General features: G+C 40.2%; 1 protein-coding gene across 3 annotated transcripts in view; it reads left to right on the plus strand.

Moving 5' to 3' along the window:
• The window catches only part of TMEM135 (transmembrane protein 135), a 396,582-nt gene that overhangs the window by 92,133 nt on the left and 280,912 nt on the right, over positions 1-23,537 (plus strand). For all 3 annotated transcript variants that reach the window (XM_026651656.1, XM_026651654.2, XM_026651655.1), the window contains one exon: positions 2,747-2,780. In XM_026651656.1, coding sequence (XP_026507441.1) covers positions 2,747-2,780 — 34 coding nt within the window. The remainder of the gene's footprint in view (positions 1-2,746; positions 2,781-23,537) is intronic.

Genomic DNA, 23,537 nt, shown 5'->3' on the forward strand with positions numbered 1-23,537 from the left:
CAGTATCATTAGTGCCCACATGGATGAGTAGCATGGGGTAGTAGTCAGAGGGCTGGATAATCCTCGACAATGCCTCCGTAACGTCTCGGATACGGGCTCCCGGCAGGCAGCATACCTCCCGAGATGAAATGTCAGGGCGACAGATGGGCGCCTCCGTCCCCCTCAGCAGAGAGTCTCCGACCACCACTACCCTACGTTTCCTATTCGCAGTGGTGGCAGCAGACCTCCCAGCCTTAGGGGTACGAGGCTTCTCCTCCTTTACTGTAGGGGGTGATGCCTTCTTTCCTGTATCAAGAAGAGCATAACGGTTACCTATTACCACAGCGGGAGGGTTCGGAGCAGGGGTGGAGCACTGCCTGCTGCCAGAAGTAACCAGCTGCCAGTGTCCACCCTGAGCCATCTCCTCCTCCACCAGTGGTGTATCAGCAGTCCTGTGTCCTGGGACAGCTACCTCAGCTGTCTCCACATGGACACTGTCCAGGAATTGCTCGTGGATTCGGATGCTTCTCAACCTAGCCCCCTCCTCCTGCAGCTCTCCCACCTGCTGCCTGAGAGATTCCACCAGCAGGCACCTTTCACATTGGATGGTCCCCCCAGCCTGGATATCAGTAAGTGGAAATTGCAAGTTACAGTCTCTGCAAAACCACACCAGGATCTGGGTAGAAGCATCCATGCTCAGGCGCTCTGTCTGGCTACAGGCACAGGTGGAGGAGACAGAAGCAGTGCTGGCACAGGTGTTGCGGGTCTTCCTAACCATCGTAAGCCTCCCTCTGTCAAACTCCCGTCTGCAGCCCCCTGTCCGCTGAAAGGGTTGTTTAAGCAAGAAGTTTAAAGTTTTAAGGGGAATAAAGGGAAAACAGATAGAACCGGCAAGGGACCCTCGCCCCTTCCCACTCCCCTTCCAAACTCCCTTGCGAAACTCCCTGTTAGCAGCCCCTGGTCGCAAAAACTGTATGCTGGATGCTGTGTAGTTGATGATCGTACAGACAACAGCCAAATTCACTAATGGTTTATTTACAGAGTATCATCCATTCTTTGTACAGAATGAGGCAACATCTTGTGGAAGGAAAAAAAAATCATGTAATCCATTTACCAAAGGATTGTATCCTTATGAATATGCATAAGGAGGCTTGTAGCAGAGTTTACCCAGTCTGGCTTTGGCTTGGCCACAGCCTCAGTATCCAGTTCTATCCCAGTTAATCAGGCTTTACACTCAATGTTTTCTCAATAACCATTTGCATTTTGGAGTCTGGTTTATTAACATAAATGTCAAAACACATCTTCCATCCACCCGTTCTAGCTGCTGACAGTCTTTGATGCAGGGCTCTTAGTCCTGACCCTGTTGAGGCTTGGGTTGCCAGGTGTCTGTTTTTTGACCGGAATGCCCTGTCAAAAAGGGATTCTGGCGGCTCTGGTCAGCACCGCTGACTGGGTCGCTAAAAGTCCAGTCGGCGGCGCAGTGGGGCTAAGGCAAGCTCCCTGCAGCTCCTGGAAGCAGCGGCATGTTCCCCCCCGGCTCCTACGTGTAGGGGCAGCCAGGGGTCTCCGCACGCTTCCTCCACCCCAAGCACCGGCTTTGCAGCTCCCATTGTCCGGGAACTGCAGCCCTGAGTTGGAGAAAGCTTAGTGCAAATATTTGACAAATTTAGCTGCCAGAATCTAAGAAGGCTCTACTGTGCATGTACACTGATTTTTTTCTTTTCTTTCAGAGACTGAGATTCTAATGCAATATTTAGATTCCAACAGCAGGAGCATCACTGAAAACAGAAAATATTGCAAGACTTGTGATAAAATCACAAGAGTTGGCAACACTGATTAAAAACTAGCATTCGCCAAGGCATAGGTTCCAGACTAATTTTGGTGTGGGAGTAGACGCAGGAACATATGAACACTGGGGTTAGTGAAAATTGCATAACCCTGTATCTGCCCTTTCACAGTGCAAATGTGCTCTTGTGACTGTTAGGCTAATAGGGGTGGCTCCTTGAAAGGAAACTTCTGTTCTTGCTCCCACAGTGATCTCTAATGCGAAGTGTCATAGGATTAGCTCACATGTACAAGGCTGCAGATATGGGTAACAGCCCACAGACCCAAGCTTCTGTCCTCTGCTGCAGTGGCACGCAACTAAAGTGCATGAGCATATATGTTCAAACTTATGGACCTACCAGCATCTGTCCCTATCTCAAATGGCTTGTAACCATCTGCAGCATGGAGAACAGTGAGCTACAAAGCAAGAGCAAACACTCTTAAAAATTCAAGTGAAAAAAAAGTTTAAAAGGACAAAACACCGAAAACAGGCAGAAAATGGCAGGAGAGAAAATGGTAGCAACTATACAAGGGCCTGGTCTGAGGAGACATTGCTGGGATGTGTGTGGTCCTCAACCAGAAAAGGTTGGGAACCACTGAATTAGGCCAAGAAATCAGTTGTACATTTTGTTAAAACTTTATTCTATCATTGAGTAATCCCTAAGAATTAGAAGCAATTATCACTGAACTGCTTCGGAGCAATGTTTTTGAGCACAGCGTTACTGGCATGGTTTCTCCCATGGTTTCTGTGGAGACGCTTGTATTTTTTCTGCCATGGATAATGCTTGAAACCTACATAAGTAAACCAAAGCTATCTTCTAGAGACCCTAGGAAAGCTTTCTGTGTTTGTTACGTTGTGATATTAAACTGTAATTTGTTTCAGCGTGAGGGGTGATTAATATTGAGGTGTCTTATGCACTAATCTGATCATTTCTGTTTATAGGAGAGGTCTGCTTACAATCTACATGGCTAATTTGGTAAGTAATCCTTTCTTCTAAGAATAAAATTATATATGGTATTGGAAGTACACATTGTAAATTAATTTTAATAATTTAAGTTAATTGTCTTTTTAAACCTTGAAATTTTTTCATTTTCAGATAACTAAAATTATCTTAATGCCAAAAGTTTGACAATTCCTTTTTAAAGCAAATAATTTCAGAGTGAAGATTGAAACGTAATTCACTATATGGTGCTTAGATTCTCTTCTAAGTCCTAAAACAGTCGCTCATCCTGTGTACCATATCAACAGTAATTTAATTGTAAAGACATGTAAAGAACTTTGTGTTTGATTTTGTGGATTAGAGGATAGTCCCTCAAATTCCCTTGCATTTAAATTGTATTTTTAGTTAATTGATTTATATTATGTGCTATGCCTGAATACACATATTTTACCACATGGTAATCTCTATACAGCAATTTTAATATAATCTATACTCTCTGTAAAATTCCATTAAAATCAATGATATGTGTGTTCAGTTTATTTAAATGGTGCATTGCAAAGTAAATGTTATAGTAATTTTACTTTTAAATGTCTCATGATCATACTGCTCAGAATGATGTTGATATTCCACAAGCAATATTCAGCCTTGGTTTTTCTTTTTTGTGTGATTTTTTTTTTTAAATTGATTTTTGTGAAGGAAAAATAACAAAAAGTGTTAAAAGGATAAGGATTTACAGCTTGTATATGTTCCTGAATACTGTAAACTTGCAGGATCTCCAACAAAATTAGTTTTACAACTTGTCAAAAGTGTACAAATACAAGGCAAAGCTATGTAGACATAACATGTGGTGATGGTGACTTACAGTAATAAAATAGGAGAAGACATTCATGATAGGAAGAAAAAAGAATTAACGTCTGACATTCTTCAAGCAGTCTGAATGTTGGGTTTTTTTCATCCAAATGTATCTAGAAATGGGGGCCATATATCTTTGAATTCATATAATTGATCTCAGCTGCGGTAAATTATTCTTTCTTTGGCTGCTCATTCAGACTGGTCTGAAAACCACTGCTTTCTTACATATTTGTAAAATCACTTGATGATCATTGCATCCCTCAAGAACCAAAGTCTCTGTGGTGGAGTTAAACCCAGCTTAGCAGGTAAATATCCTAAAATATAATTTTCAGCATAGGCCTGGCTGCTGAAGTCAAGCACCATTTTAACGCTTGTCACCTGTTTCCAAAGCTGCCTGACTGTTGGACAGGTCCATAGCATAGCTTTATTTTATTACAGCACCAACAAACATCAGAAGATAAGACTTTTATCTTGATCAATATCTGTAGTGTCCAGTCCACTTTAAATAAAATCTTTTGTTTTATCAAGCATAGTCTGATTCAAAGCGGCATTTTAAACATAACATTGTATGTTCTACCATTGAGATGCTTTTAAGAGTAGTGGTAAATCCTCTTCTAATGCTTTCACAAAGAACTCTAGACTAGTGGAGTTCCTCTTCATTAGTAAATCATACATGTAGAGCCTGAGCCTGAAGAGTTTATGAAATATTTCTGAAGTTCCTCAGTAGTTCTGGGGCCTCTGGCAGTCCTATGTGTCCATGTCAAATTGATGTAGTAGTAAATGTCTTCGTTGTAAGTGCTGCCACTCGGCTGAGGGTGGCAGTTTATAGTACTGCTTTGGCATTAGAAAAGGGACAAAGCTCTCACTATTGATTAATTGGAAAGTCTGTATGATACCCCTACTCCGCCATTCCTTCCAAATGATAGGTTTGTTCCTAATTTGTAAATCTGGGTTGCCCCGTATAGACAGTTGTCCACAAAACTGAGGATGTAACTGGTAACTCGTAGCTAGGATAGCCCAGACTTTCATGCAGCGACGACTGTGTCCCTGAAGACCTGGTTATCCGAGACCACATTGTTGGTCGTGATGTGAGAGGTTGGGCTAGAATATAGCAGTTGGATCCAGAAACTAAACATAGGTTTTATACACCACAATATTTGGATTTGGGCCAATCTCCAGCTCACCCTTTCAAAATCCTTTCCTGTGTTTAAGGCTAGAATGACTGGGGTTCATCATATTTGACAAAATATTGATATGGCAGTGAAAGCTTATCAGAGCCATAATGGCCTCTGACAAACCCAACTTCTTTTGGGTGTATGATAGATCCCATAATTTCTCTAGTCTCCTCGCCAAAACTTTTGCCAATATGCCAATATTTTGACATCACTGTTAACAAGTGAAATTGGCCTATAACTGGAACAAAGTGTGGCATCTGTTCCTGGTTCACTAAGGCTGTGCTGGTTAGAAAACTGACTTGTTTTAAAGGGGAAGTGAAGGCAGCTGTAATTAGTGTGTATGTGTGCATAAGAAAAGGGAAGTTGATAGAAATGGATATTAATCAGAATATAGGAAATGTAGAAAATTGACAAGAAAGTAAAAGGAGTTTTTTAAATTTGTTAGGAACAAAATGAATCCTGATGATGGTATTGGTCCATTACTAGATTGAAATGAAAGAATTATGAATAAAATGCAGAAAAGGCAGAAGTGTTCAATAAATATTTCTGTTCTATATTTGGGGAAACACAGATGATGCAGTCTCATCATATGGTAATAACACTTTCCATTCCCCTAGTATCTCTGGAAGATGATAAAAAGAAACTACTAATGTTAGACATTTTAAAATCAGCTGATCCAGATAATGTGCATCCTAGAGTTTTAAAAGCACTAGCTGAGGAGCTAAATTTTGGAGCACAGGGAAAGTTCCAGAGGACTGGAAGGAAGCTAACGTTGTGCCAGTTTTTAAAAAGGATAAAAGGGATGACCTGGATAATTATAGGCCTGTCAGCCTGACATCCGTCCCTGGCAAAAAATGAAGTGGCTGATATGGGACTCAACTAATAAAGAATTAAATGTGTATTGTAATTAATGCAAATCATCATGGGTTTATGGAAAATAGGTCCTGTCTATTTGGTATATTTGGTATATTTTTTGATGAGTTTATAAATTTGGATGATAAAGGTAATGTTGCTGACGTAATATACTTATAGTTCTTTAAGGCATTTGACTTGGTACCAGATGACATTTTGATAAAAAGCTAAAACTATATAAAATTAACATGGAACACATTAAGTGGATTAAATGTAAATAGGGAATCATCAAGTGGGTGTGTTTCAGTGTGATTCCCCCCCTGGATTGGTTTTTGGCCCTATGCTATTTAATATTTTTATCTATGACCTGGAAGAGAACAATAAATCATCTCTAAAGATTGAAGATGACACAAAAATTGGGGAAGTGGTAAATAATGAAAAGGACAGGTCACTGTTTCAGAGCAATCTAGATCACTTGGTAAACTGGTCGCAAGCAAACAGTATGCATTTTAATATGATTAAATATAAAAGTATACATCTAGGAACAAGGAATGTATGCCCTACTTATGTTATGGGGAACTTTTATCCTTGGAAGCAGTGACTTTGAAATTTTTTTGGGGTGATGGAGAATAATCTGCTGAACATGAGGAGGTTACTTACTAAAACTGAAGTTTCTTCGAGATGTGTGGTCCCTATCTGTATTCCACTATCCGTCCTCCTTCCCCTCTGCTTTGGACTTGACCGCACTGCGGTAAGAGGAAGAACTGGAGTGGGGTCGACCCGCACTGCTCCTTGTACCCTTGGTTAGGAGCATGAGAAGACGTACCGCGCATGTGTCGATCAATGGACATTGCTTGGAAAAAACTTCCAGATTCAGGTGCATGGTATGCATGCACACCCACGTGTGAAATAAACACATCTTGAAGAAGCTCCAGTTACAGAAATAACCTTCGCTTTTGTGTAATACAATATATATGCTTTAAAATATGTGATCCACTAGGAACTTTCCCATCCTACATTAAAGAAAATAGAATAGGTTGCATTCCAAGTTTCCTTTGGAATTTGAAAAATGGACATTAACATTTTTTTTAAACCGGGATTTTTAGTAGAATTGTCACAGGCCTTTAACTACATAAGCTAACAGAGCTTTGGCTTCCGAATAAAAGTAATCTAGTCTTGCAAGATTTAACATTTTTCTTCCCTAATTGAGTAAAAGCAATTTGCTCAAGCATCTTGCAGAGGAAGTGTAGATTATAAGATTGATAATAATTAATAGGAGATGTTATCCATTTGGAAAGGACTTTTCAGGACAGGAGTTCAAAAGACTTGTTTAAAAAAATCATAGGAATAACCTAACGGTTTTTTTGAATTATTGGGCAAACGTTCCTTTTAAATAAAATATAGCATTTGGTCCGTGTCAAATTAATTTTTAAGCTCCATACCACAAAGATGTCTGAGAAGGATACAACAGAGAAGTCAAGTAGTGCAACAACATTTAATGGAGACTGTTTGGAATCATGAACCTTCTCTAGAATGTGATGGTTTGGGATTAAGAATTCTAATCACAAAACTGGATGTATTTTGAACAACAGTAAAATCAGAATAACAGGGGCCCTGCTTGATCAGCTCTGTTTAACTGTGATATATATGTATAATGTGGTGTGTGTGTGTGTGTGTGTGTGTGTGTGTATGTATGTATATATATGTACATATAATATGATTAGTGTTCTCTTGGTTGTGTTGGTTTGCTATAATACAAACACCTCTACATGCCTGGTGATTTGAATCTTCATTAGTTTATAGTCTTAATACATTTATCCTTAGGATTGAAAGAATATCCTATTCAGGAGACTTGTAAAGTTTAATATTTAATGACAACACTTAGGTTTGAGAAGTTAAACATGATGTATCTTAAGTGAATTACTAAGCAGTACAATTGTTTAGCAGAACTAAAATGGGAAATTATATATTGAGCTTTCTTGCACTTTGGTCAGAAGCAATATTAAAAAAATGAATAAAGACTAATTACATATTTTATTAATTCATTACATTTTTCTGATGTGATTAATAAAATGGGAACAATAATATTCATTTTTTCGTATAGGACTGTTATGTTTATCCTATGCAGATGTTTTATGGACAAAGTATTTATATAAATTGTGCTTCAGACTTTTTGCCAAAATCAGTATTTAGGTCTGAGCTGTCAATTTTGTTTTACTTTATAGAGGTTTTTGTACATTGCTACGTACATAAATTTGTCCATTTTTAAAAATGAGAGATGGGTAGTGCTAGATTTTTTTAGATGTTATAACAATTACTTTGCCTACTGCTGCAGTGAGTTTTGACAGCCACTTTAAGAGTTCTGAATTCTGAGACCATTTCTATCATTGATATGCAGGTGCAACTCTGATTATAATCCCATTGGCAGAACTGGGCCGTCTGTGTTCAGAGAACGAATCTAATCTACTATATGGGTGTAGTGATATTTATCTACCTCCCGGGGTGATTGATGTGATGTTTAACAATTAGGGTAGTGAAATGCAGCAAATTGTTAAGGCCAATGAAAGAGATTGGAACAGAACTCCTGCTTCCTAGCCTTATGCTGACTCTAGTAAGAAGAGGCATATTTAGTCAGCCTGGTGTTTGCTAGAAATATTTGGTCAAGGATCCTGGCAAGTTAGGAGTAGTTCAGTGACGAGCTAAACTAACTAGATGCACTTTTATACTAACATAGAATGCCCGCTTGAAAAATAAGTTATTTCAGGGGAGCAAAAAATTGACTATTTAATCTTTAATCATCTTGACTTCAGCAGTTACCAGTCTAGTTTAACAGACAAGATCATGAGCTCTGTTTTCTAACTATAGGAACTGTATTTTTGTTACTGGGTTTTTGGAAGTAACTAAGAATTAGAAATAAGCAGAGGACAAGATTCTGTAGAATTTTATTTTTGATAATCAGAATCTAAAATCAATCAACAATCTCATTGTAAATCAGTGCAAAGATTTTACAAGTAAAGTAATATGGTTAGATCTAAAGTTGCTGAGAATGTGGGATTCAGAATCTTGAACCAGTTGCAATATATGAATCAACATTTCTGTAATACCAAGGAAGAGAGTGTTACAGTGGTTGGTCCTGGAGGCCACCCAGACACGTACAAGCCTTTCCAGTTCTATTTTGGATTGCACATGTTGAAGTGAAGACATTTCTTAGATGGTAAATGAAGTATTGCAATTGATCCTCTAAGGATAATTTGGGATCAAAGGGAACCCCAAGATTCCAACAAGAGGTGGAAAATGAAACATCATCACCAAAGTTGTTTTTGGCTGAAAAGGTAGAAAATATTAATAGATAAGGGAGACCAATAAATAAGACACATGGCTGTTAGATTTCAAAAAGTTATGTCATAATGTATTGTGAACTAGGAAAACATTCAGCATTAGTAGAAATTGCTGTTAAGTAGAAGACCATGTATCTTCAAATTAATTTTAGGTGGTGGTAAGGAAAAACATACTTAGCACTTGTAGAAGGAATGTTCTATATTAAAGACAAAGGCATAGAATGTCAAGATAAATAAAAGACTAATCTTGCTTAGGACCAACTTGATATATTGGCTATTGGGGAAATATACACTTTCTATGTATAGACACAGCTATGCTTAACATTGGAAAGCTAACCAAAAGAAGTGGGTTAGCTAGCACCCACTGCTCAACCAATATAACTATAAAAAGCGCATAAATTAAACAACTTTGATTTTGTCCCTCTTTTCCCCTTTATCCCATATACCACCTCCATGTATCTTATCTGAAATTTAGTCTGTAAACTCCTTGAGTTGTGAACCTATAATTTGTGTGCACTTATTATATGGTGCTGTACTCCTAATAAACTTTTATTTTTAAAGTGCTCTACAAAAATTAACAAAATCTCAGAAGATGCCTGTGATGTAGACAAGTTTATCCCAATTTTAGAGATGGGGAAGCTGAGAAACAGATTTGTAAAGGAGACAGATCTGAGCATAATGGATCTGAGTCAGTTGCAGAACCATTATTAGCTCTCAAGAGTCCTGGGTTTGTCAGACCACTAGATTATGCCTTCCTGTTTAAAAATAAGACTGATCAGAAGTGTATGAACATAAGAGAGCATCAGACTCTAAACCTTAAGGACTCCATGGTATTGTGTAAACGTTTCCCCCTTCAGTCATTGCTTACCATTTATCATTTACCTAGCTTCAAAAACATATGCCTTAAAGATTAAGACACATTCTCTACCCTAAAGAATGTAGACAATGAAAGCAATAATTGATACACTTATTTTTGAAGCAGTCTCTCTGCAGCTGTCCACTAGCCCCGCCCACAGAGATGGTTAGGGCCAAATTCTGACATTATTTGCATGGGGTAGAAACTTAACTGAGTTACAATCTTTTTATTATGGGACAGATTCTGACACTCTTCCTTTTGTAATTTCTAAAACAACATTAAAACACTATTTAAAACAACCTCTTTAAAATTAATTAAAAGAAAATTGAGGGATTGTGATGTACAAACACGAGGGTGAAAAGCCATCAGGAAAAAAAGATTGTAGGTTGTTTTGGGCAGGGTTGATTCAGTGGTTAGGGCACTCACCTAGGGCTTTGGAGACCAGGGTTCAATTTCCTGCTCTGCCATAGACTTCCTGTGTGACCTTGGGCAAGTCACTTAGCCTCCCTGTGCCTCAGTTCCACATCAGTAAAATGGGGGATAATAATTCTTCCCTACCTCAGGAGATGTTGTGAGGATAAATATGAGAGATTGTGAAGTGCCTTGAGATCTACTGATGAAATGTGCTATATGAGCCAGGTATTAGTATATTCTGATCGTACTGCATGTAGTACAATGGGGTCCTGAGCTGGTGGGGCTCTAGGCATTACCACAATATAAATGTTAACGAATAAAGATCAATATGGGGCAAATGATTGTCATTCAAAAAAACCACAATGTTGAGCAGAGGTGGACTGAGGTGGGTTTCACTAGGGCAGTGGGTTTCACAGTATTTCCTCCTGACCTTACTTGCAGTGGTTAGTTCCAAAGATCAAAGGGCAACAGTAAATATTTAAGAGCTGATTCTTAGCCCTGTTGCACTTCCTTTGTGCTGCCCAGGCAGCACAAAGGGAGCAGAAACATCTACAAGTTCTTGCTCTGACTTCCTCCAGCATGAGGGGAATAGAGAATGCTGTGCTGGCTCCTATGCCTCCCTCCCTGCAATCCTTCATTCAGGGGGAGAGTTTGGAGTGTGCTGCTGAGAGGCTGTTGCCAATGCACAAGTTAGAGCAGCCCCCAAGCTATCCTCTTTTTTCCTTCTCCTGGGTCGCCCTTGGTGGTTGGGTGGGAGCCTACCTCTCTAGTGTCCTACGTAGTGCTGGGCATCTCGCGTCTGACCCTGATTTTTGGGTGATGGGATGATTCTGCAGCCTCATGTCTGAGCCCCCAGCCTGATAGGGCTGTGCATGTGCAGTGCCTGAAGCTTAGCCACATGAGATGTTTCCTTGAGTCTGCAAGGCAATGGGGAGGTGTCCTGTCCCTGACTAGGGACAGAGTTACTAAGTCTGTTGTGGGTATGATTGATCTGCAGAGATTGTAGGAACAGAGGGTGCAGTAAACCCCAGGGGAAGAGTCCAGTGACAGAGACCTGGATACTGGAACCGCCAAAAGGGCAGTGATCACTGCAGCGCTAAGATCTCATTCCTGTCAGATGATCCACAGGGGCATTCTGCATGGGCACACAGCCTTGAAGGATTGGGGCCCAGGCTTGTAATGCTGCAGGGCAATGTCCCTCAGTGTCCCATTTTCCCGCATTTTGAGAGTCACTGTCCCTCGTTTCAGAGTGTGGGGGTTGAGAGGTATGGCTGTCAGAGGGAAGTCATCCCTTGCTAAGCTCTCTCCTGGGCTTAGGCAGCGCCAGTCAAGCTCCTTCCTGTTTTCCTGGGGCCTCACACAGTCCTGTAAGTCAGGCATTGGAGCAACCAGTGTTACTTGCCCTGCTCCTCTTTGATGCAAGAAGAGGCCAACAGGGAGCTTCTGAGCAGGTGCAGCAGGGAAGAGACAACAGCTGATTAGAGCATTCCTGGCTAACATCAGAGATGCCCCCCCGGATTACAGAGGAAGCTTCTGGAGTCTGTTGCGGAAGCCGTGGCTCAGGGAATACATTTTGAATTTTATAATTAAATCAAATGTCTTAAGTCACCCTAAAGGGCCACAGGTTAAATACCATGAGGCTTCAGCATTAGTTAATACAGCCAGACAAAGAAGATGTAACCCAGTGCAGTGTGTGGAAAATGAGGGAAATAAGACACCTGGAAGAAATTTGATTGACAGTAGAGAGGAGACTCTTAGACAAGTGGAAGACTATTCCAGTTGTAGGTAGCAGTGTCAGGGAAGTCGTGATTTAGAGCAGTGGTCTTCAAAGTGGGGTGCGCAAGAGGATCCTTGGGAGTGCGCGGCAGGAGGAGCGCTTTTTTTTTTTTTGTGCTTCGGACAAAATGGTAGAGCTGGCGTGGCAGGGGGTGCGTGCTCAAAATTTTTTTACTGATAGGGGTGCACGTGCACGATCAAAAAAGTTTGGAGACCACTGATTTAGAGAATGAGAGGATATGAATGGAGCAGTCGGAAGAAAAGGTGATGAGGATGCGAAACTTGAATTTGATGTGATAAGAGACTGGAAGCTATGTAAAAGGAGTTGATATGACAGAAGAGGAAGATGAATTTAGCATTGGCATTTTGGACAAACAATGGAGGAGAGGTGAGAACTGGGGAGGGTCAGAAAGGAGTCTGTTGCTATCCAGGTGGAGCATGGCATGGACAAGTGTTGGAGATAAAGGATGAATTTTGGTGAAATTGAAGTGGAAGAAGTAATTTAGCGAGACACCATATGCTGACAGAAAATGTAGACAAAAATGCAATTGAGGCTGTGAGTCTGGGTGATGGAAAGGATAGTGGAGTTGTCAGTAATAAGCTGGAGAATAGTTACGAGGAAAGATCAATAGTTCAAGCTTTCTTTCTCCAAACTGAAGTGCTGATGGTGGGGCATGTTGTGATAACTGGATCTACAAATTTACCCAAATTGTGAGCTCAATCGTAGGAAGTGATTGAAAATTCATAAAAATACACAGTACCTATAACAATAAATGTTGATGCGAAAAGGTGCAAAAGGGAGACAGACTGAATTAGTCTAAACAAAAAGGCCTATTGATATAATTCAGTGACTGTGTTAAAATTAAGCCTGGTAAACGAGAAGTGTGTGACCAGAAAACAATGAACCAAAATTGGCATTTCAGAAGTTAGGTGTAATTGGAGGACAAAATGAGGCGATGGGTTGTTCCATCCATCACTTCTTTTTAAAAGAAAAGACTTTCGGGGGAGGGAAGGAGGGAAATTAAGAAGCAGCTGTCTGCCAGCAACCATTGCCATGAGTATTACATTCATTGTTGCCACCTTTGTCTCCTGGACCACGGGATCCACCATGACATTGGGTCTTTGCTGTCCTGATCCTCAGAGATGTCCTGACCAGATAGGGCCAGAGAGAGGGACACAGATGACACCATCACCTCCGCTGGTTCTGGCTGAATTCAGATGTGAGACTTTGTCCTGTCATCATCTCTGTGTTTTCTTTTTTCTTCCCGACCTTATTTGTTCTCTTTCCTATCCCTCTCCTTTTTTCCTTCTGTCTAATAAATGTCTGGCTTAGCTAGCCCACACTGCTGGTGAGCCTGTGACCAAGTGTCTAAGGTGCCACAAGGACTCCTCGTTGTTTTTCCTGATACAGACTAACACGGCTACCACTCTGAAACCTGTGACCAAAAAGGCATTCCCTAAGCACCTTGACACTGGTACAAGTTTTGCCAGGTTTCAAAGTGGCTGGTAAGACCATGTGCCGTGCCTGTGCTTTTCTAGCAACAAGGTTGCAAGTGAGATTCAACACCAGAGTATTTTCTATCTTTGCGTTTCTTTTTTGTTCCTTCTTATCTGTTTGTCTTGTTTTGTTTTCTAGGAAGTGGGATTGGACTTGAGCAAAAATAGCTTCAGCCCATTTCAGTTAACTTCTACTCTTTTCCCCCAAAAGGATAGCTATTATAATTTAAGTGACTATCAAATAAAGGGGGTGTCCTTTGAAAATCAACTAAAGGGAAAGGGAACAATGGATTGTTAAAATGTAAGCCTTATTTAATACTTCAAGCACTTTAACAGTTTTCCTCCCTTCTTTCCTATATCTTCAATAAAAGATTAAACAAAATTAATGATGTATTTGCCATGGTACTAAGCAGGTTGAGGTCTCTGTATACCAAACCCTGAACCTTGTTTAAAACTGTTTAATGTTGGACAGTTACAGAGTCATGTTAATACATTTGACACACATCTTTGGGCTCATATGTTTCATAATACAACAGGCATCCAGTAGGAGATGTCCAAGAGAGAATTCTTGGTTGATACTGGGCTGAATTCAGCCCACCAATGAGCAGCTGTTTAATTTGTAACCATTCCCTTGAGACAGCCAGCCATCTATGTCTATACTGCTCTTTTTACTCAAATCTACTTAAGCAGCTGTTAAAGCTACTTCTAAAATATTTATCTTGTTAAAATGAAATATGTAACACAGAAGAGATTCATCAGATACCTTCTAATAAATGTTCCACAGCTTTCTATATGTCATAAAAAACAAGGGACAGTGAGTGGTTACCGTTTAACATACTCTGAAAGTCCAAGCAAATGAATTGTTCTTTGATTGCATAAGTGGACCAAGTGTGTGTTCATTTGAAATTATGGCCATTTCAATCACTCAGTGAAAAAGAGGGACAGGCAGTTGCATTCCTAAGGTTTTGACACATGAAATATTTGGTCTAACTGTGTGCCAGACTCCTGAAGCCTGGATTAAAAACAAGTTCCTCAGGGTGTACTGGAAAAGTAACTTTTAATATAGTCACATACTTCTTTCCAGGTGCTTAAAATTTTCGAGTACTGTTGCCCCAGCACATCAAAATATTCCTAAATCTTCAGGTTTTCCAATACTTTACAAAAAATTGGGCTAATTTCAGATGTATGTATACTTAAGCAGCAAAGATAAGCTGTATATTTGGTATAACGTTGTAAAAGCATATGTTAATAAAAAGGCATGCATCCTATGAAAGAGAGAGAGAATGAGAATATGTGAATAAGGTGGGAGGTCTTATTCTCTTGAATACACTGATTTGGCATTTAGAAAACATAGCACCTGATCCTTTGCTTCTACTCTGACAGTATTCCCATTGAAGTCCAGGAGTAAAGGCAGTGCAAAGTCAAAACAACAGAAAGAAAATTTTATTTAGGTTTACTAATATATTTTAAAGTTTTCAGCAGTACCAAAGTCCCCCTGAGAAAATGGGTGGTTTTTTTCTTACATAACTACATTTTTCGCTATGTTTTTCTCACATTATTTATAATGGTAACATTTTACAAGTACTGTGAGGAAAAATAATTTCTCATTACTGTTAGCGTTCTGGTCAACATTTTCTTAAAGTGTTGTAATGTTTCCAAAATAATCTCCTATGGTTTAAATGTATTAGGAAACATTGCCATAGACAATTTCTGCTGTGTGATTATTTATGTATTGAATGTAATGTTTTATCTGTGATGGAGCATAACTTTTCAGGGTCTGTCCACCTGGATCCCACTCGTTGTGTGCATGCACTAGAGTTGTAATTTTTTATCCAGAAGTGTGTGCTGGGTTTGTACATGCACCCTGCATGCCTTTGTGCCCTTTCCCCGAAGCATAAAGGGTTGAGCAATTCCAACTACTACTCAGTTCCTTCTTACTGCTCATGGCAGCCAGGCAGAACAACCTCAGTGTCATCTAGCTTCACTGTAATACTATGTACAGAGTTGTTAGAATAGTTTCTGGCTACCCTGTGATGAGGAAGAACACCTCCTATTGAATATTATTCTTCTGCTTCCTGCTAGTGCTCTGACCCCAGGCTCTGGGGGGCCAAAGAGAGCTCATAGAGCAACCAGAGTGTCACAGAGTGAGGTGCAGGTCTCCTCAGATCAGTGAGCTTCCCCTACTCCCCATAGAAGAAAAGAGTACTGCTCAAAGCCTAGCACTCGTACTGATCTCCCTCTTGGGTACCATCTAAAAAAGAAATCTGAGTCATCATTCTCTGGACTTTTCTGCTGCTAAGATGGCACCGCAGACTTCCTTTGCCTTGGTACTGCTCCACACCCATCAAAGTCGATCACTAGTTTTCACTCTTCTGTAGCATTGACCTTGGTACAGTCTGCGTCTTCCATTTTGATGTTGTCTAGACACAAGAGAACTTCTTTGGCGCTGCCTTTGATATTGCTCATTTTGTACTGCTTCCTCTGCTACTGCTGTCTTCAGTGCCATCTCTCTCTGTGCTGGCTGGCTACCTTCTACAGCACTGAGGGATTCGAGGATTACTTCAGAGCCTGAATCTTCACGTCTGAATCTGAATGTCACTTTTGGTAGCAGCCTCAAAGCCCTATTCACCACCGGAACTCAGGGTATCAGTTATGAAGATCTCCTTACATCCTGCTCTGTCCTGTCATGTAACATGTAGCCCTCCAGTTTTTGGCTACCCCATGATGAGGAATATTATTCTTTTGCTGCCTTGTTACCTGCATTTAGTCTCCAAGATCTACTGCTTTCTCGCCTGGTCCTTCCAGGGAACAAGAGTGTGAAAAGAGAGTGGGATCTCATTCCTCATTTCACCATAGGGGTGATGCTTCAGATGGAACTCAAGTGCCATGGATACTGCCACTGTGACACCATATGCTGAAACCTTATTGTTTTCGGTCATGGCCATTCTGGTCTCCATGATCTTTTCATTCCCACTCTTCTGCCCAGTATAATATTGGCCACCATATCTAGGGGTAAATCTCCTCTGTAAGTGGAATCTCAAAGTGTGGGCCAGTGACCTTAAAGGGAGGATGTTCAGGCAAGAAAATACAAAGTGAGGGTGATGATAATTTTGACCAACAGGGAGATCCTTGAGTCCCTGCAGATTTTTCTGCATCTTCACCAGTTAAAGCTATCCTTCCATCATTCCTTTCTAAGGCACTTTTTGGGATTTCCTTAAGAGGATGGCCAAAATCCTGGAAGTACCACTAGAAATGATCCAAGCAAAATCAGAAAACCTGTTTGACATAATACTAAATCCCCTGGACATTGTGTGTAAGGGATTCTAAACCCATCCAAAGTTCTTTGGCAGACCCCAAACTCTATCTCTGCTACATTGAAATGAAATGCACTGTAGACATCAAGTCCCTCCAAAAGGATTTGGTTGTTTTTACTCATCCTGACCCAAGTGTCTTGGTTGTGATGGCTGCAAATAAAAAATCAAGATGCCCTGGTCCACCAAAATCCACCCCAAAAGACAAGGAAAATATATATATATTTCTGAGCTAGAGTACAATTCAGAATAGCCAGCTATTGTCCTTTTCTAACCAAATATGACTACCTCCAACGGGACAGAATTTCCTAATTCTCTTTTTCTCTGAAGGACAATTAATTGCCAAGACAACTTTATAAGCAGCAGTGGATGCTGCTGACACAGCTGCAAGATCCATTGCTACTGGTGTCAAAATACAGAGAACCTCTTGGCTGGTTGTGTTCAGTGTCATAAATGAAGTCCAGATGACAATAGAGGACTTATCTTTTTGAAGGACATGATTGATTTTGTTGAAAGACTGATGAGACATTAAATTCACTGAAGGACTTGAGATCAGTTCTTTGGTTTTTAAGTCTCTCTACCCCAAAATGTAGGAGAAGCCAATTGAAACCTCAGGTGACTTGAAGACACAGGCCATCCTGTTCTTATTTCTATAATCAGAAACCTACAGAATCTTTCAGAAAGAGGCCATGTTATCACAAAGGAAGGATTTTGCTTCTTCAATTGATATCTCAGCCTGCATCTAGCCAAAATCAGTAAATTTGATGCTGCAGTTCAGTGCTTAGGACTAATCTGTAAGGATCTCTTCTCTCCTTTTGGCACCTGCCTTTCATTTTTCCAGAAATGCTTGTAGTAGAAATCCTGTGCTCCTTGATGTCATTCAGAAAGGCTGTCATCTAGTTTCAGTCCCTGCTTCTTCCCTATCCTCAACACTGTTCCTCTTAAGAGACCCTTCTCGCGAATGTCCACTTCAACAGGAGGTAGATTCTCCTAATTCACCTGAGTGCAATAGAATGAGTGATCAAGTGCAGAGAATTCTATTTCCTGTACTTCCTAATTCCAAAGAAGCGGTGGTGGTGAACTATCCTAGTCTCTGGCATCACAACAAATTTATTTTTTGCATCAAGTTACAGTTGGTAATTTTTACTTCCAAAATTCCTTCCCTAGATACCATGGATTAGTTCATAACTTTCAACTTACCGCTTATTTTCATGTGTTAGATACTTCCTATTAGCTGCATCTCATTTTTTTGGTGGCAGGTGCACATTGTTAATTTAGAGTGCTTCTGTTTGGTTTCTCCACTGCCAAAGGGTCTTCAAATCAGAGGAAATGAACTTAGTTTTTTGAACTTGAGGCCAAGCGCGAGGAAGAGAGTCTGTCACAGCAAATTAATTCTAACTCCTACCCAGCTGACAGAGTTAATTGGAGCAGTCCTCAATTTAAGAATGGCAAGAGCCTTTATTCCTCAACAGATTTTGTGCTATTCAGATCTTCAGGCTCATCCTGTTACTTCAGTGAAAGTCTGTGTCTGGTTACTCGATCACGTGGCTTCATGCATTTTCATAGCATCACATGCCAGACTTTGCCTCAGACCCTTTCAGGAGTGGCTGAAGTCAATCTATCAACCAAGCAGGTGCAGTATGAATTTGCAAGTGACAGTTTCTGCACGAGTCTTGTTGCTTCAAAGCTCTGTGCACTGGATGTTCTGAGTGCATTAACTTATTACTTGCATAGGATGAATCAGTTTTGTAGGTCACCCAGACAGTATGTAGCCTTTGGAGGAAAGTACTAAGGTCAAGCCATTTCCTTACAAAGGCTCTTTAAATGAATCTTCAAATTTCTACCCAAGATGGTTTCCCAATTCCACCTCAGTTATCCCATACATTTACCTACCTTTTCCCTCAAGACTCTAGTGAGGGAAGAAGGCTTCTTTCATTAGATGTTCGCAGGGTGTTGGCTTTTTATCTTGAGCAGACAAAGTCATTTTGGAAATATCCTAGGCTTTTTCTAGCCATAGTGGAGGGAGTCAAAGGGCAAGCCATTTCCACTTAGAGGGTCTCCAAGTGTGTCTCAGGGTGCATTACATGCTGCTATCGGTTATTGGGATGATTCTCACTTGAAGGGGTATGGGCCCATTCTGTGATAGTGCAGGCAACAACTACAGCCGCACTCCACAACATGCCCCTTGCAGACATATGCAAGGCAGCCAGGTGGAGTTCGGTACACACCTTTTCCACACACTATGTTCTAGTGCATAATTCCATAACATAATATATATACTTGCCCTGAAGAGAAAATTCCATCAGCAACAGTATAAGCCTAGACCAGTGGTTCCCAAACTGGGGTTCGTGAACCCCTGGGGGTTCGCGAAATGTTACAGGGGGTTCTCAGGAAAAAATTCCCTAATGGCGGACAGAACTGTCCCTAGGGATCTTGGGCAGCACAGGGCCAGCAGCCCAGAGCCCCTGGACTTCCAAGAGCTAAGCAGCTCAAAGCAAGCCTATCTATCACACTGAGGAGATTTAAACTTCAAGACTCCTTATAAGAAATGGAAAGGGAGGTGGATATTTTTTGATATTTTTAAAATTAAATAGGCAGCTAGTATTGTTTTTAAAATTATTATGAAGAAAAAGTTTAAGCTTTGTTGTAACGTGCGTTGTTTGCCTGGACTGCTCAAGACCTGAATGCTTGTGTAGGAGGAACTCTTTGAGTTGGCTTCTTAAATACCTTCATGCTGTTTCACATCTGATACTCCTTGATGAAACATAGGAGCCTTGTCTTATAACAGGCTTATTCAAAGTGATACAAGCTACGAAAGTGAGATCTTGAAAGAGTGTTGCCATTTTCATAATGTAATAAAAAAACTGTAATGATAAATAATAATGAATAGTGTGTAATAAACAGTGTCTCATAAAAACTAATTTTATATTACCAAGATCACTGCTTTTATAATTTATATTCAGGTAAAGGAGAAAATCCCTGGAAATATTCATTTTTTAGGAGGGGGTTCACGACACTTGACATTTTAGCGAAAGGGGTTCACAGGTTCTTAAAGTTTGGGAACCACTGGCCTAGACTGATGGCTCAATATTTCTTCCACCAGAGACCGTTTGAGCCATCCCATGAGAAGCAGAGAGCTCAGAAGACCCGCTTCCCCACACCTTCTGCAGTGGGTTCCTCATTCTACTCCCATCCCTTGACTAAATACTGTTTTTGATGGGAGCTTGAGAGCTGCAAAACACTGAGTCCAACACCTTCCGACTCCCATACACTCTTTGTGGGTGGGGAGGGGTCATCTAGCACTCTCTTTCAATACCCGAGGTGCCATAACAATGGACAAACAGGTGCTCAGTCATCCATTCTGGCTCTATGATATAGTTTGCATTCCTTTCCCCACCCCTTCTTGGGGGTCATTCTCACAGGAAGTGGAATCTCTCTTATAGCGAGGATCGATAGAGCGGGTTCCTCTTCACTAGCAAGGGACGGGTTACCTGTGTTCTTCCCAAAACTGCATGCATCCTCTGAAGAAAGGAGGTTCTATTCCCTTGATGTTTGGTGAGCCTTAGCCTTTTACCTGCAGAGAATGAAAACAGTCAGGAAATCCCCTAAACTATTTGTCGCCAGAGCAGAAAGGGTTAGACTATATCCTCTCAAAGAATCTTGAAATGGATCTTGGCCTGTAATTTGCTCCATCAGCTGTTTAATCTTCTCCCTCCTCATGGGGTAAGAGCTCATTCCACAAGAGCACAAGCGACACCTACTTGATATTTGTAAGGCAGCTATGTGAAGCACAGTTAACAGGTTTGCTAGACCCTTTGCTTTGGTACAGGACTCCTCTGATGCATCTTTTTGGAACAGCCGTCCTTCATTCAGCTCTGCCATCAAAGCCCTTGCATGCTCCTCCTGTTTTGAGTACTGCTTGTCAACAGTGGAGTACACATAGGGACCAGCCCTCGAAAAAAAAGAGGAAGTTACTTACCTTATAGTAACTGGAGTTTCTTGGATATGGGTAGTCCTATCTGTAGTACATTTCCTGCCCTCCTTTCTTTCTGCTTCAGATCTTCTCCAATTCACAGTGGAGAAGGAACTGGAGAAGCAGTTGATCCTCCTCACCCTTTATCTTCTTGGTTGGAGGCATAAAGTGAGACAGGGCCATGTGTGCACCAATGAACACCGCTTTCAAAATTCTCCAGCTTTGGGTTTCATGGTGTACATCCATATCCACAGTGAAATACAGATAGAGACCACACATCTTGAAGAACCTCCAGTTACGTAAAGTAAGTAGCTTTCTCTTTATTACATTTCTTAGTTGTTACAGTGCTTCTTACTTGGTGTGTTGTATGTGTGGTGGGTGTTGAGGGTGTTTGTGGTGGTTGTGTGTTGTAACTATTTTATATAATGTATTTTTTGGTTAGGAGCCAGAGCAGAAGTTGAAAGCACCTAGCAGAGGATTAATGATGAAAAGTTGGTCAAAAAGGGAGTTTTGAATAGGGATTAGAGGTAGGAGAGTGTTACTTGGTTACAGGAAAAAGGAAGCTGTTTTTGGCCTACCCCATTCTAGTGTACTTGTGTCGAATGCTTAGTGGTACAGAAACGTCCAAGAAGAACAGCACTATTGCTGACCGTAGAGAAGATGGAAAGGTTGCTAGAGAAGTGTGTGTTTAAAAAAAAAAAAAAAAAAAAAAAAAAAAGTTTGTGGTAAGAGGACAGTTTGATTGTTTAAGTAGGATTACACTAGTAAGGTGCCTAGCAAAAGAAAGGTAGTAGAATAGAATTTTTCTCAAGAGGCTGATGAAATTATTCATAAATTGGAAAGTCAAAAGAAGCAGAGCCTCTTACTGCACAACAGCAATACTTGTTTCACAGAGCTACACCACAGATAAGTAAATGGAGAAAAATGTATCTCCATTCCTTTTGACTGAGTCATTGAAGTTTGCTGTTGTAACTTTGCAAGGAAACGTATTGTATGATCAACATTTCCAAACCTCTTGCTTAAAAATCAAATGCAGATGGTTTAAAGTAATGAGAGACCAAGCATGTTTTACATTAGTCGATAAAGACTCAAGACATTTTCCAAAAATTATATTTTGGAATTCAAAATTAGGTGCCCTAAATGGGGGTAGTTATGTACTTTACGCATATCGTGTTTTGTGGAATAGGCTGTTGGGCAAACAAAACAGGCATTGAAATAAACTGCTACTCTTAAGTATAAAAATGACATAAAACTCATATTAAAGGAGAAATAGATTAAAATCCTATTTTCTTTTGAGTGGGATATAATATGGACTAATTTGATTAACCGTATGCTTAACATAATCATATTATAGATAATTGATAGGATTCTGAAACTTAAGGTCATTGTCAGTACCACCACAGTACATCTTTTAAAGGCAAGTTTTAAAATTAGGAGTCATGTGATACTGAAGCATTGCTGATGTCTTCACTTTTAAATCATACTGTAATAAAGTTAGATCCTGGCAGCTGGCGTTCTTGTGGATTGACATGGCTAATTGCTTTTGGCATGTTAGCCCCAGGAAACCTCATCTGTCACTTCAGAGCAGGAAGCTTGGCAGGAGCCAGGGAAAACATTTAATACATTGTCTCTTGCCTTTTATGCAAGGCTGCTTTGCCGTTTTGAACTTTCCTGTATAACTCTTTAAAAGCTTGATACTACAGTATTTTAGTTTGAAATTTATTTAATCCGTTTACATTTATTTTTCCCCACAGTGAGCAAATAAGGAAAGATTTGGCGGTTGGTAACTAACAAATATATCAATATCAACTATAATTAATACTTGAATGATTATCCAGACAAAGCTTTTCCTTAGTAATGGATCAGATAGTGCATACTTAGTCTTACACTAGAAAACTTTTAATTTCCAAGGAAAATTATGTGCTTTTTATAGAAGCTAACTATTGAGAATCCCGTGAATAACACAGACAAAAGGAATGTTATTCACATTGTGAAAAGATCTTCGGCAGCTAGCTCTAATGTAGACAACAATTCTAATTAGAGTATGACTGTGAACAGTGATTGTGTAAAGCAAAGTTCTGGTTGTAAAGAGAGGAAGGATAGTGCAGTGGTTAGATTACTAGCCTAGCACTTGAGAGACCCGAGTTAAAGTCTCTGCTCCACCACAGACTTCCTGTGTGATCTTGGTCAAGTCAGTTAGCCTCTTTGTGCCTCAGTTCCCCACCTCTAAAATAGCGATAGTAGTACTATCACTACCTCACAAAGGTGTTCTGAGATAAATACATTAAAAGATTGTGGGGTCATAAGAAAGAGCTTTTTGGTAATGCACCAATGATGTCTGACTGGAAAGAAGAGAACACCTCTGATTTCTATAATATTAAAGGCTTAAATGAAAAGGAAATAGTAAAAAGCATTTTCCCCTGTTCTCCTTTTCCTCTCTCGATTTAATATAATGGGGCTGCTTCACTGTTGCCTAGCACCTTATATAGTTACTTATACGAAAGTGGGTGTAAAATGCTACCATTTTGATTTGGTGGCAGTTTATACTATTACTGTTCCCTTGGCGTGGGTTTTAATCATTTGTCAGATTGGTGTTAATGTTTTGGGTCTCTAAAGATCAGGTTGTTGGCTGGTATCTTTTGGATCACACAATTTTTCTTGTTCTGTTGAAGCTCTAGTTTTGGAATTTGAAGATGGTTCCTTGGCAGTCTCAACAATTCTGTATGTGTACTAGATTTCTTTGAATATT

Source organism: Terrapene carolina, unplaced genomic scaffold, assembly GCF_002925995.2.
Source record: "Terrapene carolina triunguis isolate 2854851 unplaced genomic scaffold, T_m_triunguis-2.0 Scaffold97, whole genome shotgun sequence".
Classification (NCBI taxonomy): domain Eukaryota; kingdom Metazoa; phylum Chordata; order Testudines; family Emydidae; genus Terrapene; species Terrapene triunguis.